This window comes from Molossus molossus, unplaced genomic scaffold, assembly GCF_014108415.1.
Source record: "Molossus molossus isolate mMolMol1 unplaced genomic scaffold, mMolMol1.p scaffold_m16_p_4, whole genome shotgun sequence".
Taxonomy (NCBI): Eukaryota; Metazoa; Chordata; class Mammalia; order Chiroptera; family Molossidae; genus Molossus; species Molossus molossus.
The window spans coordinates 80,426,816-80,444,518 of NW_023425377.1; the positions used below are offsets into that span (position 1 = coordinate 80,426,816).

A 17,703-nucleotide genomic window follows, 5' to 3' on the forward strand; every position below is an offset into this window, starting at 1 on the left:
TTATTACTTTTTTCCCTTGTTTCTCTTGCCCTAGGCATTTTATCACTGAAAATTCTGCTATGTATGATGTCTGAGATTTTCTACCTACATTTTCTTCTAGGATTTTTATGGTTTCATGGGTTACATTTAAGTCTTTTATCCATTTTGAGTTTATTCTTGTGTATGGTGTAAGTTGGTGGTCTAGTTTCATTAATTTATTGATTTTAGCGAGAGAGAGAGGAAAGGAGAAAGAGAAAAAGTAATTTTTTGTTCCACTTATTTATGCATTCATTAGTTGATTCTTGTATGTGCCCTGACCAGGGATAGAACCTGAAACCTTGGCATCTCTGGGTGTTTAAATGGCAGGGTTTAATGAGTAGAGGTCTGTCTGAAGGATTGAGATCGGACATGGTCCACTTACACCTTGTCAACAGGCATCCAGAAAACTCTCTGTCCTGGAGGAAAACCAGAGGGGTGGTGCCAAGCCCTGCAGGTGCCTATCTCATACTGTCCCTTTTCTTCACCACCTCACTCCCCACTTCCAGGAGTGTGGGTGCCCCTGAAGTGGGGCAGCAGGCTTACAGATTAGGCTAAATGCTTTAATTGGGCCTGAGGCTCTCCATTGCTCAGGTGGGAACAAAAGTAATTAGTTTAAGGTTTATTCTTTTTATAGTCAATTCAAGTATTGATCATGATAGCCCCTTAACTAGTTCAAAATAAGCAGGAACCATGTCCAAACAAATTAAGAGCAAAAAACAACTGGCAAATGGCTGGAGCAGAGGAGAAACGGGCAGAGAGCAGGCACTGATGGGGTACAGGGTGGGCAGTTAGAGGTCAGGCCTGAGGAATAAGAAACCAGGCTGCTGTGGCGCCCAGGGCAAAGATGGTGGGCCAGATGGCCAAGGGTGGCCAGATTTGTGGTGTGTGAGACAAGAGGAAAATGCAGATGACTTGTTAAAAAATGGCTAGCATGTTCAAGGCAACAATCGCAGAGCATTAACCAAGTGAGCCTCTTCTGCAAGGAGGTTTGCAGGCAGGACAGACTAGTTGAGTTTGAATCTAACAGTGCTTTTGAGTTTGCTTCTAGAAATGGGATCTCAGATGGGTCACATAGACCCTGCACATGACTCTCATCTGTACATGGGGCCCTCCGGGGAAGTGCCTGTGCTGGAAAGCCTTCCTATTTGTCCTGGTCCTACTGCCAGACCTCTGCTCTCACATACAGACCCATGGAGAGATCTGTCCAGTGGAGATGATTCCCCAGGCTCACAGTACCCATGTTCACACAGCAATGATTACCAGGGCTCTGGGACAGGAGGCAGCACAAGGAGAGAAGGGACAGTGAGGCAGGAAGTCTCAATCAATTGTAGTAAATGCACTCCGAGAAGCTGCAGAACAGTCTTCATCCAATCACTGCTTTTGAGCTCACTAGTTTTATTTTATTTATTTTATTTATTTATTTATTTATTTATTTAATCCTCACCCGAGGATATTTTTCCATTTTTTGTACAGATAGAGTGGGAGGGAGAGAGAGGAGAGAGAGAGAAACATCGATGAGAAGGGACACATCGAGTGGCTGCCACCCGCACGACCAACCAGGGCCGGGGACAAACTGCAACCGAAGTACGTGCCCTTAGCGGAAACCGAACCCGGGTCTCTCTGGACCGCAGGCCGACGCTCTAACCGCTGAGCCAAACTGGCCAGGGCTGAGCTCACTAGTTTTAAAAACTATGCTCATTTCGGCAGCACATGTACTAAAAAAAACTATGCTTACATGGCCCCCCAAATAATGTCACATTACAAAAGGGAACAAAAGGGGTGGCTGATGCTGCTCTTCAGTGAGGAGGGTGCTGAGTCGGCACTGTTACTGGGCTGATCCAGCCCTGACCTGTGCTTCCTCCCGCCATCAGGCAACCTCTTCTGCTCAGACAGAAGACAAAGCTAAGATAATGGCCACCAGTGACTTACCAGGACAGAGGGCTCATCTCCTGCTGCCACTTCCATAGCATCTCTCCTTGCAGGGCCACACTGCCCAGCCACCGATGCTCAGTGCCAACTCTGACTTGCACAAGCCAGGCAACAAAGACTGGCCAGAGGACAGAGCTATATCTACATACACCCTGCCCACCAGATCTGAAGCCCCCAGACCCTCCAATTCCACGGGACAAAGAAATCCTGCCCAATACCATCCCAGCACCACTGGTTTTCATGAATGCCCACCCTGCTGAGCAAAGACCCCTAGACCTCATTCAGGTGGTGGCACCCACTGTGCAAACACAGTCCCACAGTCCTGCACAATAAGCTCTGTGGTTGGAGAAAGAAGCCCCCATGAGAAAGAGGGATCTAGAGGCATCCCCAAGGCAGCCATGGACCACCTAGGGTTATGAGGCATTTGATATGGGTTAGTCTTGAACCAAACTGTGCTCTAAGTGAAACACTAATTTCAAAGACATACCAAAAAAAGTTCTTAAATTTTTAATTACATGTTGAAATAACAGGATTTTGGTAATAGTTAAATAAAATACATTATAAAAACTTATCTCACCTTCTTTTGTCTTTTTTAACATGGCTACTAAAAATGCTGAAAGTACACATGTGGCTCATGTGCTAGTTCCACCAGCTAGTCCTCATATACTTCGTTGACCCTGAACATGAGGTCCGCAGAGGGCCTGGGTCCTTGCAGAGCTGGGACCAGACATGGGATGGCCTACACTCTGGGTAGCTCGGGAGATGTGTGGAAAGAGGGGTTAGATATCCACAAAAGGACAAGTGTCACCGATAGCCCCAGGGAACAGAGCTAAGAAAAAAGATAGTTTGACAAGAAAACCAGTTGCTTTAATGAAAACTAGCCTAGCCGGGCTGGTGTGACTCAGTGGATTGAACATCATCTCATGGACTGAGAGGTCCCAGTTCGATTCCTGCAACATGTCCGGGTTTCAGTTTTGATCACCAGTAGGGGATGTGCAGAAGGCAGTCAATTGATGTTTCTCTTTCACAGAGATAGATGTTTCTCTCTCTCCCTTCCTTTCTCTGTAAAAAACAAACAAAAAAATAAAAACATTTTATTTTATTTTATTCATTGATTTTAGAGAGAGAAGAAGGAAGAGGGAGAAGAGAGATAGAAACATCAATGAGAGAGAACATTGATTGGCTGCCTTCTACATGCCCCACACTGGGGATTTGGCCCACAATCTGGGCATGTGTTCTAACTGGGAATTGAACTGGAGACCTCTTGGTGCATGGGTCGACGCTCAACCACTGAGCCTCACCAACGGGGCAATAAAAACATATTTTAGCCCTGGACAGTTTGGCTCAGCGGTTGGAGCGTTGGCCTGCGGACCAGAGTACTGGGTTCAGTTCCCGCTAGGGGCATATACCCAAAAAAAAAAAAAAAAATTTTTAAATCAAATAAAAACTAGCCCCTCAGTAACAGTCCAAGGTGCCCAGCTTCTAAAAAAAATCCCCTCAAATGCTTCACAAAGTGGCTGTCAAGAAGTGACACTGGTGGGACAGTGGGACATAATGACCAAACTTTCATCCCAGAACTTTTCTTGCTGTCATCAGAGAAAATACTTTATTGCCACAGGCCACCCCAGCCTGAGGCCAAGGGTATGAGGGGAAGGGAGACAACACAGGGGGGACTGATGAGGCCCCTCTGATCGGGAGAACTAGCCCAGGAGGCCCTGCCACCAAGTGGTGGGCAGAGACTCGACTCTGGAATCTGGAAAGCCAAGACACACTGTGTCCCTGAAAGTTCCAGATATTTCTACCTCCAACAAGTGGACACTGTTAGCGCCACAACAATTCATTTGGGGTCACCCCCACCCCCAGTATGAGGACCAAATGAATGCTTCACCAGGGCCTCAAGAACCCACAACTTGGCCTGTCCTTATAGGGGGATATTATGCAGCCATGAAAAGGAGTGAAGCACTGACACTCACTACATGGTAAAACTTGAATATGACGCTCATTGAGAGAAGCCAGATTTCATGTATGTGCAATGTCTAGCATACTCAAGTCCAGAGATGGGAAAGGGGTTAGTGGTTGCTGGGTGCTGGGGAGGTGAATAAGAGTGACAACTGATAGGGACACCGTTTCTGGAATTGGATAAATATAATTATATAGTATTTTCTAATTGTGTACGATGTCACCATTGGGGGAAACTGGGTAAAGAGAACATGGGGTATCTCTACAATCATCTCAAAATAAAAAGTTTAATTAAGAAAAAAAGGATGGCTCTGGCCTGTTTGGCTCAGTGGTTAGAGCGTTGGCCTGCGGTCCGGAGAGACCTGGGTTCAGTTCCCGCTAAGGGCATGTACCTCGGTTGTAGTTTGTCCCCAGCCCAGGTTGGTCGTGCGGGTGGCAGCCACTCGATGTGTCCCTTTCATGTCGATGTTTCTCTCTCTCTCTCTCTCTCTCTCCCTTCCTCTCGCTCCCTCCCACTCTATCTGAACAAAACATGGAAAAATGTCCTTGGGTGAGGATAAAAAAAAAAAAAGAAAAAAAGGATGGAGGTCCTAGGAGACTGGGTAGGTGGGTCTCCTATAGCTCTGCTTCCTCCTCCCTAGTGAATGCCCAAAGTTCCTAGGGCCCTTCTGACTCCTTCCAGCTCCCATCCATCAGGACAGCAGGCATTTGGATTTTAGGGACTAGAGTATGAAAACTAACAGCCACATGTGGAACACCAGACTTTTTTTTTTTTTTTTTTTTTTCCTCACCCGAGGATATTTTCCCATTTTTTGTACAGATAGAGGGGGAGGGAGAGAGAGAGAGAGAGAGAGAGACATCGACGTGAAGGGACACACCGAGCGGCTGCCACCCGCACAACCAACCAGGGCCGGGGACAAACTGCAACCGAAGTACGTGCCCTTAGCGGGAACCGAACCCGGGTCTCTCCGGACCGCAGGCCGACGCTCTAACCGCTGAGCCAAACTGGCCAGGGCACACCAGACTTTTTTGATCATCCCTTTCCCTTTTATTTTTTACCGTTACTATTATTTAAAAAAATTTTTTTTGAGAGAGAGAGAGAGAGGGGAAGAGGGAAGGGAGGGAGGGAGAAGGAGAGGGAAAGAGAGAGAGAAAGAGAGAGAGACATAGATGTGAGAGAGACATAGATGTGAGAGAGAGACATCAATTGGTTGCCTCCTGTTTGACCCTGACTGGGATGGAACTGCAACCTAGTTACGTGCCCTTGATCGGAATCGAACCCGAGACCTTGGTATATAGGAACAATGCCTTATCCAATTAAGCTACCCAACCAGGGCCCCTTCCCCTTTTAAATTGGCTACTTCACCCACAAGAAGCCATGGAAGGGTTAATCTGCTTTCCACCTGAACTCGGATTAGGCAGGACTCACACAGACAGAGGTCAGATCAGAAAATATCTTCTGAGTCACAGGATGGCTGGCTCACTTGGCCTGCCCACTCAGCTATTACTCACTGCCAGTGTTAAGGGCATGACTGCTCAGAGGGCACTCATCAGAGAATAGTGGGCTCCCAGTAGGAAGCTGAGGGTGGAGACAGTCACGCTGAGGCTGCTCCCTCGCCCACAGCCTTACTAAGTCACCCAGACAAAAGACCCCTGCACGCCTTCCTCTCTAAGATTCTTGCCCTGCCACCCAGCAACCCAAGATGCCATTTACTCCCTTCTGAGTTCAGACCTAGTTTCCCACTCTAGAAGGGCCATCCTGCTTTAAAAATGATGCCATTGTGAACTGCAAGTGGGTATCAGAAACTCGGTCACCGAAGGAACAGAATGTGCCCAGCTTTCCCATCATGTTTGTCAATTGCACAAAAGCCAGTTTCCGAGGCTGGACATTTCTGAGTGTGGCAGTTGTGGCTGTTTGCACTTCCTCCTACAGATGCCCCTCCTCAGAGAAGCTATCCACACCTCCCCCAGGGCAAGAGTGGCAGCTCCTCCCTCTGGAACCTCAGCTAACCCTATCTATATACATGGGTACTACAACTCTGCTAACTTTTGTGCTTTTACATCACTCACCTTCCTTCATCTATAAGTTTCTTGAGAATAAGAACATTGTCTACTGTCCTCTGTGACCCCCAGGAATGTTGCAAATTATCAGGACGTGCTAAGAAGGAATGAATCAGTGAACAAGCTCAGTCATTTCAAATGTGTGGTCACATGAGTAATTTGACCTTCCAAAAAGTAAAGCTTCTGAAAAAGTCCATTTTCTTCATGTAGTCATCACTGAGTCATCACAAAACATGAACTCTCTAAGTACTGCCCCTCGTTTTCCGTGAAAACCTAAAGTTCTCAGTGGGGAAATGGAAGATTGACAGAAGTTACTGAAAAGTCAAGTTGCTGCTAGCCCTGGCAGCTAGCTGAGAATTTCACTGGGCTAACCTGGGCAGTGGAACAGCCACACCAGGAAGGGACCTGCTGACATCAGGTGGTGCACCAGGCCAAGTGGACAGCACACCCCCATCCCCGGCCAAGCGAGGCCAGGACCAGCAAGGGAAAGACACTCTGTAGTTCAAAACCATTCAACACTAGAAAGCCAGGTCTCAACTCAGGAGAACTTATTTACAAGGGTTACAAATCCCTGTGGCCTTGCTCCACCCGAATAAAAGCAGGTGATAGAAACAAGATGAGTGTCTCTGGATCAATTTTCACCTTAGTATAAAATGCCTGGATGCTGGGTCTTGGTGGTTTTAACTCGTTCCATGCTCAAAAATACTAATTTGTAAGGTGCACAAATGTTAATTGTACACTCAGCACAACCTCCTGCTCCTAAGCATTTTCCAAGAGAGGTGAAACTCAAGTTCACATAAAAACCTGCCCTCGGATGTTTAGAGTGGCTTTATTCGTAATCCCCTTCCAAACTGGAAATATCCGTGTCCTGCCAATGACAGCCTAATGGAGCAATAAAAAACTGGGATAGGACAGCAAGAAAAAGGAGTTACTTTTTTTTTTAAATCCTCACCTGAGGATACTTTTTTTCCCATTTATCTTCAGATAGAGTGGGAGGGAGAAAAAGGGAGAGAGAGAGAGAGAGAGAAACATCGATGTGAGAGAGACACATCAATTGTTTGCCTCCCACACAACCCCAACCAAGGCTTGGGACCAAACTGCAACCAGGAACGTGCCCTTGACCGGATTAGAACCTGCACCTCTTTGGTCCCCTGGCCGATGCTCTAACCACTGAGCAACCAGCCAGGGCAAAAGAAATTACTTTTATATCCACTACAACATGGATGAATCTCAGGTATGTTTTGCTGAGAAGCAGCAGCCACAATCAAAAGGCTCTGTGCTGTTGAGTTCATTGACCCAACTTTCTGGAAAAGACAAAACTGTAAGTATAGAGAGGAGGTCAGTGATTGTCAGAAGGTGAGAAGGCAATTGGTGGCAAAGAGCAGCAGAAGGGACACTGAGGAATGATGTGATTGTTCTGTAGCCTGATTACCATGGATCTGTCAAAAAAAACCTTAAAAAAAGTGAATTATACTACATGCCACAAAAGATAAATAAATAAAATAAATAATTCATTTTAAACAATGCACTGGGCAGCCACAGACACTGGTAGAAGAGTTGGAGTTTTGAAGGTTCTCCCACTGTTTCCTGTCGCTTTGGACGGCTCCCAGCCCTGTCCACTGCTCAAGTCGCCCGCAGGACGCGCATCGGAGTTGCCCAACCGGAAAAGCCAGAACCAGGCTCGACCTCACCTCCGGGTGAGGGATGAGCAAAACTCTAAAGCAACGATGTGCAAGGCAGGCTGGAAACCATGAAACCCTCGGACGACACCAGTTCCCAGGCGGTCCCTGCATCTCGGTCCCTGCGTCTCAACCCCGCCCTGGGGCACAACGTTTCCAAAAACTGACACACTCCAAGGGTGCGCGAGAGGCGGAGCGCGGGCTTCCCCGCTGGGTCCCCTGGAGGCCCCGCCCCTCCCAGTCTAGCCCCCGCAAGACCCGCGCGCGAAAGGGCGCCCCAAAGGCCGCCCAAAGGCGCTGGCCCATGGCGCCTGCTACATTTTCCCTCCCAACAGCTTGCTGCCCTGCCCAACCGTGTACGCAGGGACACCAACACACACTACACCAAACTCAAGGGCGAGAGGACGAAGCGCCCACCCCGCACCCTGCATTTCTAGAATCACCCAGGGGACAACTTTGTAAATTTCCGCTCGGCCTGTCATTTTCCAAGGATCACTGGAGATTAGAGACAGAAAGCCTTATTTTTAAGGATCCGGCCAGCCCACCCACTCAAGATTACTGGACAGAATGCCTCATTTTCAAGGGTCCATCTAGCCCACCCACTCAAGAATTATGGGGACAGAATGCCTAATTTCCAAGGGGTTGGCCAGCCCACCCTTTTAAGATTACTGGACAGAATGCTTCATTCTGATCCGGCCAGTCCTACCACTCAAGATTCGGGGGTCGAACTGCCTTAAAAAAAAAAAAAAAAAACTAGGGGAGAGAAGAAAAAGATATCCTCAAAAATAAAAATAAAGCTGAGCCCATTGACAGCTCAAAGAATAAACTACAAAAAGAGAAAGAAAGAAAGCAATTAAGAAACCCTGAATGTCAGAACATAAACACGGGAAGGCAAGTTCGCCGGTCGCCCGGGCCCGGGGGACCGGGGTCCCAGCCCCGCACAGGCAACGGTAGCCCAGTCTCGGGCACCTCTCAGAGGCGCGGGGTCTGGCTGCAGAGACTCCCGGCAGGCAAGAATGGGGGGTCCCCAGGAGTGTTTTTGGAATCTAGTCGTTACGTTGCTCGGTGGGCCCCCAACACGCTCTGCGGAGGGCGGGGGTCCCGGGGGGAGGGGCGGAAGGAGGGGAGGAGAGGGCGGTACTCACGTAGACCGGCAGCGGCCACGGGTAGACGGCGGGCTCGGCCCCCACGGGCGACTTGAGCCTCAGCTCCAGCTTCTCCCCCATGTCGGCGCGCGCGGCTGCCGCACCATGCTAGTCGGGCGGTTGGGGGAGGGGCGGGACGCCGCCGGCGGGGGCGGGGCGGGAGAGTGAAGGAGGGCGGGCGGGAGGGCGGGAGGCTGAGGGGAGGGGGCCCGGCCTGGGCCTCGGCCGCCGCCGCCGCCGCGCTCCCGTCCAGCCCCCGGCTCCCTCTTTGTAGTCACAGGACCGGGGCCTCCAGCGCCGCCGCCATCTTGGACCGGCGTGAGGCGAACACAATGAGCCGGGAACCGGACCGAACCAATCGCCACACGCGCGCGGGGGGGGCCCGGCGCGAGGCACTGGCGCGCGCCCGCTGCCCCGCCCGCTGCGCCGCGCGCGCCTCCCCTGACGTCCCTCCCCATGGACTCTCCCGCACGAATGCACGCACGCGCGGCCTCCGCTGTCCTCGGCCGCCCTAGCTGGGTGAAGCGGGGACCCGGGGGGACCCCGCGGGGCCTGGGGTGAAGGTTTCGAGCCCCCTTGAAAGAAGGGGGCCCTCCCCCCATAATAAAACCATAATTCTTTATTACGTATGATGGCCGGAGTCCAGACCTCCGCTCCAGCTCGAAGTTCAGAACTCACAGGAATGCTGCTTATTGAGTATCTGCTAGGCCCAAACTCTGGCCACTCAGTGCTGGCAAGGAAGAAGTCACCTGCCCACACAGCTGCCGGTTTAACTGACAATAGTCATGGGGAAAGATAAGGCAAGTGTCATAAATGCCACGGGTTGGTTAATCTTAGTATTCACTGTGCTAGCCCTCAAGCCCGCATACTTTGTCCCAGATGTGGCACCTAGGTATTTTTCAAATGACACTAACACTGAAACCTGCCGACTTTGTGTAAAGGAGGTTGTGACCGCCACACTGTGGGTGGACCTCGTCTAGGGAGTTGAAGGTCTTAAGAAAATGAAGTTTCCCAGAAAGAGGGAAACTTCTTGCCTCCAAAGGCCTGAGGACTCCGGCTGCAACATCAGCTCTTCCTTGGGTTTCCAGCTGCGGCCCTGTGCTGGAGATTTCTGACCTGATGGCAGCACCATCAGGTGAGCCAACGCCTTGACATAAAACTCTATATATGTATGTGTATAATAGTGTGTGTACATGTGTATACATAGCAAATATACACACATACTTATGTGTGTATATATAGTGTATATGTGGGTATGTGTACTTTCTATACATGTAAACATACTGTATATACACACCTATATATGTATATGTGCACATGTATACTATGTAGGTATGCATGTGTATATCATACATGTAAACATACACACACCCATGTATTTTTTATATTCTACATGGTATGAATATATATTTATACATATATACTATACATAAACACTTTTACAAATGTATAGGTATATATAGTATGTATGTATGTGGATATATTGTATATGTATTGTAGATGTGTACACATACTATATATTACACACCCACACATATATACGTGTGCATATGTATTATATATTTACATGTGTGTGTACACACACGTTCCATGGATTCTGTTTGGACATCCTGACTAACACAGCCACTTGACTATGACAACTGAGCATGGCTCTATGCCAACAATATATTTATATATGTGTATATACATTGTATATGTGTACATATGTGTGTAAATATATTGTATATGTACTATATATGTATGTTGGCTCTGTGCAGGTAGGGAGCCAACCACTTGTCCTTTCAGTATCTCACTTAAGTGTCACAACTGCCCAGGAGGGCAGATGATGCAGCTTTTCCCAGGGGAGGTGCCTCAGAGCCAGAGATATGCAGCAAAGTACCCAAGTTCACACAGGCTTGAGGTAGGGAGGCTGAAAATGGAGCCCTGTGGGGTTCTGACAGCAGCACACACAATCCTGTAGGTGATTCTTACAAGCAATGCTGAGGGGAAGGGACCAGATCTGAAGGAGAAGATGTGGCATTTTCCATTTGTGAAGTCCCAGCCAAGGTCCCACTGACTGAAGGGTTAAAATCAGGGTAGTGGTTACCATGGGGTGGGGGAAGGGATTACACAGGGATGTTCACAGCTGAGAGTGGTTCAGCTTTGTGAGTCAAGGATGGCCTGGGAGATCCTAGAGAGAGGGGTCCTTGCTCTGTCCCTTCTAAGTACCCCGTTCCCAGCCTGAGAAACCCAAAGCTCAGAGCCACCCCTCCTCCTACCAGGGAGAAGAGCCAGTCAGTTGGGTTCTCTGGCTCCCAGGCTCCCTGCACTAGGAGCTATTTTAAGCTTTCATCCCATAAGATGCAGCAACAGCTGGAGCCAGTGCCTTAGGAAACTCTCCTCCTCCCTCACCTCTCCCCCTTTCTCCTTCCCTCCTCTCTTCTTTCTCTCTTTCCCCCTCCCTCTCTTCCCTCAACCTCAGTCTCTCTTTCCCCATCTATATCTTTCTACCCCTTCCCTCCTCTTTCATCTCTCTTCCTCTTTTCTCCCTCCCCCTCTATCTCTCCTTCTTCCCACTTTCTGCAGAGAAACCCCCAAGATTCTCTCAGACCCTGGCTCAGGCAACCAACCAGAGAGCAGCTCACAGCAGCTGCTCCTGTCTGACCCCTCCCCATGTCCTCCCTCACCTTCCCTCCCCATTTGAGGGATGTCAAAGCAAACACTAGCCCAGTGTGACCTTGGTCCCAGGGCTATCTACATGTGTTATTCCCCTGCATAGAATATTCTTCCTTAGACTCTGTTTGGTGTCACTCTTGCTCTCCCCTCATTTTCTCCAGAACCTTCCTGCACCTTCCCCCAAGAAGGCCAGGTCCCAGGATATGCCTTATATCTCCCTGTGCTACCAGAATTCCAGTCCTGGCCCACGCTTTCCTGTCTGGTCATGGGGTAAAACACCTAACCTCTGACAAACAGCTGCTACTAACAGTCCTGACATCAGGATGTTTGTGAGGATTGAGTGAATTAATATCGAAAGTGCTAGAACAGTGCCTAATCAATAGAAGTCATTTGCTGTTGCAGTTATTATTGTGGTTAGGAAAGATGACCAACCATTCCAATTTGCTCAGCACTGTACCAGTCTTGGGACTGGAAATCCAGGAAACCCTGTGGTCCCAGGCAAACCAGATGATCATGCACCCCATTTAGGATTGACCCTCTGCTTGATCTTCCATCCCCCACACAGCCAGAAAGGAAACCTTCCCCTCCTTCCTTCCTTCATTGTAACCCTTTACTCATTCATCCACTCACGCCTTTGTTCAACTAGTGTTTATTAAGCATCTATCTACTTCATAACAGACACTCATCCAGGTGCTGGGGACATAACAGCCAAGAGATTGGATAAGGATCCCTGTCCTCACAGAGTTCATGTTCTAGAGAAGGCAGTGAATAATGAACTGACAAGATGTAATTTATTACACAGGGGTCATGTCACAGGGAGAGTTAAAGCAGGAGAAGGGGTGGAGAGAGAGAGAGCTTTCAGTGCAGGCACTGACCCAACCCTAAAGGTGGTGAGATTGCCCGTGGCCATACTGGCAGTTTCAACACAACTGTTTTCACAAAGGTGACTCTGTCCCCAGGGGCTACTGTGTGATGACTGGGGACATCTGTGGTTGTCAGTACTCTAGCATCTAGTGGGTGGGGGCCAGGGATGCTGCTCAACACCCCACAGTGCCCAGGACACCCCCACAGAGAATGACCCAGCCCCAGTGTCAGCAGTGCCAAGGAGGAGACCCTGCTCTAACATAATCTGACCAGTAGTTCCTGTAGAATCAATTGGGGGCAGGGACTCTATCCTGGTCACCTCAGCATCCTGAGATGACCTGGAATGGGGCAGCCAGGCAGGGCTCAGATAAGCTTTGTGGATGAAAGGACAAATGCCATACCCATCCCACCCACCACTCAGAGCTGGAATGGTGGGATTGGACTCCAGCTGTGATGGTCTTTATCACCCCTTGTGCATCTCTTTCCAGAGTATTTCCTCTCATCACTGGCACAGCCCCATTGCAAGTTGAGTTCCCTGGAGATGCTGAGAACGAGGGCTTGAGTACAGGTTGATGATTTGAGAGGTGCATACAACAGTATGGTATGGTGAGTGGTGACACAAAGGAAGAGAAGGTAGCAAAAAGGTTGGTTCTCAGGCCAGCTGCCACAGTGGGCAATTGGAGCTTCACCATCAGAGAGACTGGGTGCACACACCTTGGAATTAGCCCACCCAAAAGATGAGGGAACTAGGGTACTTCTACACAACTTCTATCCGTTTTTTGGGGGGTGGGTTTGATGAAAGTATGAATTCCCAGGCATTTCCAACCTACACAGTCCTGAATGTAGCCTCAGATACAAGACAGGTGCTGGCTGTTGAACTCTCAAAACAGTCACTTCCAATAGAAAAGATCAGGGCAAAACCTGTCCGGCTCTTGCGTCGACCATGTCTGGTTCCTCCAGCGTCACCGCTATGAAGAAAGTGGTTCAACAGCTCCGGCTGGAAACCAGGCTGGAAACCAGGCTCAACCGCGTGAAAGTTTCCCAGGCAGCTGCAGCTTTGAAACAATTCTGTCTGCAGAATGCTCAACATGACCCCTGCTGACTGGAGTATCTTCAAGTACCAATCCCTTCAGACCCCAGAAAATCTGTTCCTTTTTGTAGTGAAATGAATCTTTGATGGTGTTCTAAGCGACTTTTCTTGAACTGATGACTATTCAGAGTTATTAAATTGGAAGCCTGTATAAAATACTTACCTTACAATGTGCCATACTATACAGTCTTCTGCTTCTGTCAGTCCTTAACATCTGCCTCTCTGAATTTTCATGAATTTCTGTTCCACAAGGGTGATTATTTTATATACACTGGCAGCAGCATACAAATAAAATACTTAGTATAAAAAAAGAAAAGATCAGGGCACCAGTTATGTCAGAGTCAATCCCTAAGTGACCTGGCTCATCCTCTCCTATGTCTCTAAATACTTCAGAAGGTATCACACTTCCCCCATTATCTTGTCTCCAGCTCCAGAGCAAACCCCCTGTTCACAACCCAATCTACTCAGGTGCTGGGAATAGTCTTTTGTTATTACATAAAATGCAGAAATCCAGATGTCAAAAAGTAAAGATGAAGCTCAGGCATGTTCAAATCACTACAGTATTATCTTTGTTAAATACACTTTACCAAAAAGTAGTAAAGATTGGCCAGAATGTTCCTATTCCTGCAGGCCCTGTACCCAGTTCCCCTATTTGTAACAAGTCGTTAGTATGATACATTTGTGGAAACTAAGGCACCAATCTAGATACATTATTATTAACTAAAGTCCAAACTTAATTTGAATTTTCTTAGTTTTTCCCTAACATCCTTTTCTGTCCCAGTCTCCTCTGAGCTGTGACAGTTTCTCAGAATTTTCTGGGTTTGGATACCTTGAAAGTTTTGAGGAGTACTGGTCAAGTATTTTGTTCCTCAATTTGTTGGTGATTTTTTTTTTTCTTAATGGTTAGACTTGGAATTATGGGATTTGGAGAAAAAGACCCAAACAGATAAAATGCTCTTCTCATGAGATCACATCAAGAATACATGCCATTGCCCTGGCCGGTTTGGCTCAGCGGTTAAAGCGTTGTTTCGCAGACCAGAGAGGTCTGGGTTCAGTTCCCGCTAAGGGCAAGTACCTCGGTTGCAGTTTGTCCCCAGCCCTGGTTGGGGTTGTGTAGGTGACAGTCACTCGATGTGTCTCTTTCATGTCGATGTTTCTCTCTTTCTCTCTTCTCTCCCTCCAGCTCTAACTGAAAATAAATGCAAAAAAACAAAAACAAAACAAAAAAAAACAGTACATGCCATCAACAGGACTTATGACTGATGGAGTTAACCTTGATTGTCTGGCCACTATCTTTTAAAGCATGGTGGGCATTCCTTCCCTCAAAGAGCCAAAATTAAAGAGACTGATAATATCAAGTGTTGGCCAGGATGGAAAGCCACTAGAACTCCCTGCATTGCTGGTGGAAATGCAAATTGGAGCAGCCACGTTGGACAACTGTTCAGCAGGACCCACAAGAGCTAACTACATGTACTCCATGTCTCAGTAGTTTCCTTTGTAGAGGTACACCTGAGAGAGATAAGTGTCTATTATCACTAATGAAAGACATGCTCTAGAATGTTCACAATGGCTTTATTCATGAATGCTGGCAACTAGAAATGATTTAAATGTCTTTCCAGAGCAGAATGGGTGAATAAATTGTATCTTTATACAAAGGGACACCACTCGGCATTGAAAAGTGTGTCTACTGACACACACACCAGATTAGAGGAAGCTCAGCCACAGTGGTTAGGTGAAAGCAGTCAAACACAACAAAACAGGAATTGCTTTTATAACTCCATTTACACGAAGTTCAAAAACAGGAAAAACCATTGAATGGTAAGTCAGACAGAGGTGGTCTCTGGGGTGTGTTGACTGGGAAGGGGCATATGGGACTTCTGGGTGGGGTCTGGATATGTTCTACATTGTGGTCTGGGTGGTGGTTACTTAGAGAGAGAGACAATTTATTAAGCTAGTCACTTAAGATGAGTGCATTTGTGTCCTTTTTGTATGTATGTTACCCTTCAAAAAGAATAATAGCCTGGCCATTGTGGCTCAGTGGATAGAGCGCCAGTCTGAGCACCAAAAGGTCATGAGTTAGATCCCTGACCCTGGTCGGGGCACATGCGGGAAGCAACCAAATTATGTTTCTCTCTCACATGGATGTTTCTCTCTGTCTGCCTGTATGTCTGTCTCTCTCCCCCTCCATCCCTCCCTTTCACTCTCTAAAATTCAATGGGAAAAATATCCTCAGGTGAGGATTAATAAAACAATAAATAAATAATAATAACATAAAACCAGGTCTGGGTTTGTGGGAGTGTAAAATGATGCAGCTACTGTGGAAAACAGTCTGGTAGTTCCTGGGAAACTTAAACATACTTAAACCATATGGTCTGCTGATTCCACTCCTAGGTATATATCCAAAAGAATTGAAAACAAGGATTCAGATACTTATACACCAATGTTTATAGATGCATCATTCACAATAGTCAAAAGGCAGGAACACCCCAAATTTCCATCAACAAATGAATGGGTAAAATATGGTCCATCCAGCCTGGCCGGTATGGCTCAGTGGTTGAGCATCGACCCATTCACCATGTTGCCCCCAGTGGGAGGCATGCAGGAGGCAGCCAGTAAATGTTCTCTCTCATCGATGTTTCTATCTCTTCCTCTTCCTCTTCTTCTCTCTCTAAAAATTATTAATAAAGAAAAAAAATTCTTTTAAATGTGGTCCATCCACACACTAGAATATTATTCAACCATAAAAAGCCATGCTAACAACCAGGCCAGTGTGGCTCAGTGGTTGAGTGTTGACCCATGCACCAAGAGATTGCCGGTTTGATTGCTAGTTGCGGCACATGCCCAGGTTGTGAGCCCAATTCCTCAGTTGGGGGTGTGCAAGAGGCAGCCAATCGATGTTCTCTCTCATCGATGTTTCTATCTCTCTCTCCCTCTCCCTTCCTCTCTCTCTAAAATCAATAAAGAAGAAAAAAAAAAAAAAGCCATGCTACAACATGGACAAACCTTGAGAATGTTAAGCTCAGTTATATAAGCCAGACATAAAAGGACAAATATTGTGATTCCACTCACAGGCGATCCCTAGAGGTATCAAATCCATAGAGACAGACAGTGGATAGCCTGTGTCTGGGACTAGGGAGAAGTAGTTAGTGTTTAATGGGGACAATGTCAGTTTGGGAAGATGAGAAAGTTCTGGTAAAAAAAAAAAAGTTCTGGAGACAGATGATGGGGATAGTTGCACAACACTGAATGTACTTAATGACACTGAGTTGTACACTGAAAAAATGGTTAAGATGGTATACGTTATGTGTATTTTGTTGCAATTAAAAAAAAACACTTGGGGTAGTAAATACAATACAGTATACAGATGATGGACCTGGCTGGTTATGCTCAGTGGTTAGAGCATCAGCCCTTGGACCAAAGGGTCACAGGTTTAATTCCTGGTCAAGGGCATGTACCTGGGTTGCAGGTTTGACCTTCAGCCCCAGTTGGGGAGCATGCAGGAGGCAACCAATTGATGTGTGTCTCTCATATCAATGTTTTTCTCTCTCTCCTTCTCTCCCTCCTCCCTCTTTTCCACTCTAAAAATCAATGGAAAAATATCCTTGGGTGAGAGTAACAAAAAATATATATATACAGATGGTGTATTATAGAATTGTACACCTGAAACCTATATAATTAAAAGAAAAAACAGTGGTAACACATAGAATCACACTGATCTGACCAACTTTGCATACAAGGGTATGCTTGTGCCATAGAAATCTAGAACCCTGTGGGAGTCCCCTTGCTGCATTCCTGCTGCCTCATTTGCTTTGTCCTGGGATCAGTGAGATCATTTTTGGCAAAACTGGAGGCACAGATGCCTTTGTGTCAGCAGGGAAAAAGTATTATAAATCTGTATACTGAATTTAAGGTCATCTAGCAGACATAACTTTGGAAAGATGTCCACATGGGGAAAGATGAACATGATTGATGACATGTTAGGTGAAAAAAGCAAGGTGCAGAACAAGCTGATATTTGTATTTAAGTATACTTAAAATATGTTTGCATGTAGGTAGGTGCTTCCTGACTCATAAGAAATGCATTACAGTGGTCAGCACTGGAAGAGAAGAGGAAATTGCTGCTCCTGACTATTCAAGTCTCCCTGTAATAGGACTGTGCACATCCACACCCTTTATGTGAGTTTGCAGGGCTTCCTGGTAGAACTGTCAGAGTATACATTCCTATCTCCCTAACTAGTATTAAAACAACCATGATTCAATTCACTCCTTCTTCTGTAGGTCAGCAATTTGGACTGGGCCCAGCT

General features: G+C 47.1%; 1 protein-coding gene and 1 pseudogene across 1 annotated transcript in view; one reads left to right on the forward strand and one right to left on the reverse strand.

Annotated features, from left to right (window-relative positions):
* Nucleotides 1-8,872, reverse strand: part of DOT1L (DOT1 like histone lysine methyltransferase) — a 63,140-nt gene extending 54,268 nt beyond the window's left edge. Inside the window, exon 1 of the mRNA XM_036281622.1 lies at nucleotides 8,792-8,872. Within this exon, the coding sequence (XP_036137515.1) occupies nucleotides 8,792-8,872 (81 nt within the window). The remainder of the gene's footprint in view (nucleotides 1-8,791) is intronic.
* Nucleotides 8,873-9,324: 452 nt separating this feature from the next.
* Nucleotides 9,325-13,543, forward strand: LOC118615975 (annotated as a pseudogene).
* The last annotated feature ends 4,160 nt before the right edge of the window (nucleotides 13,544-17,703 follow it).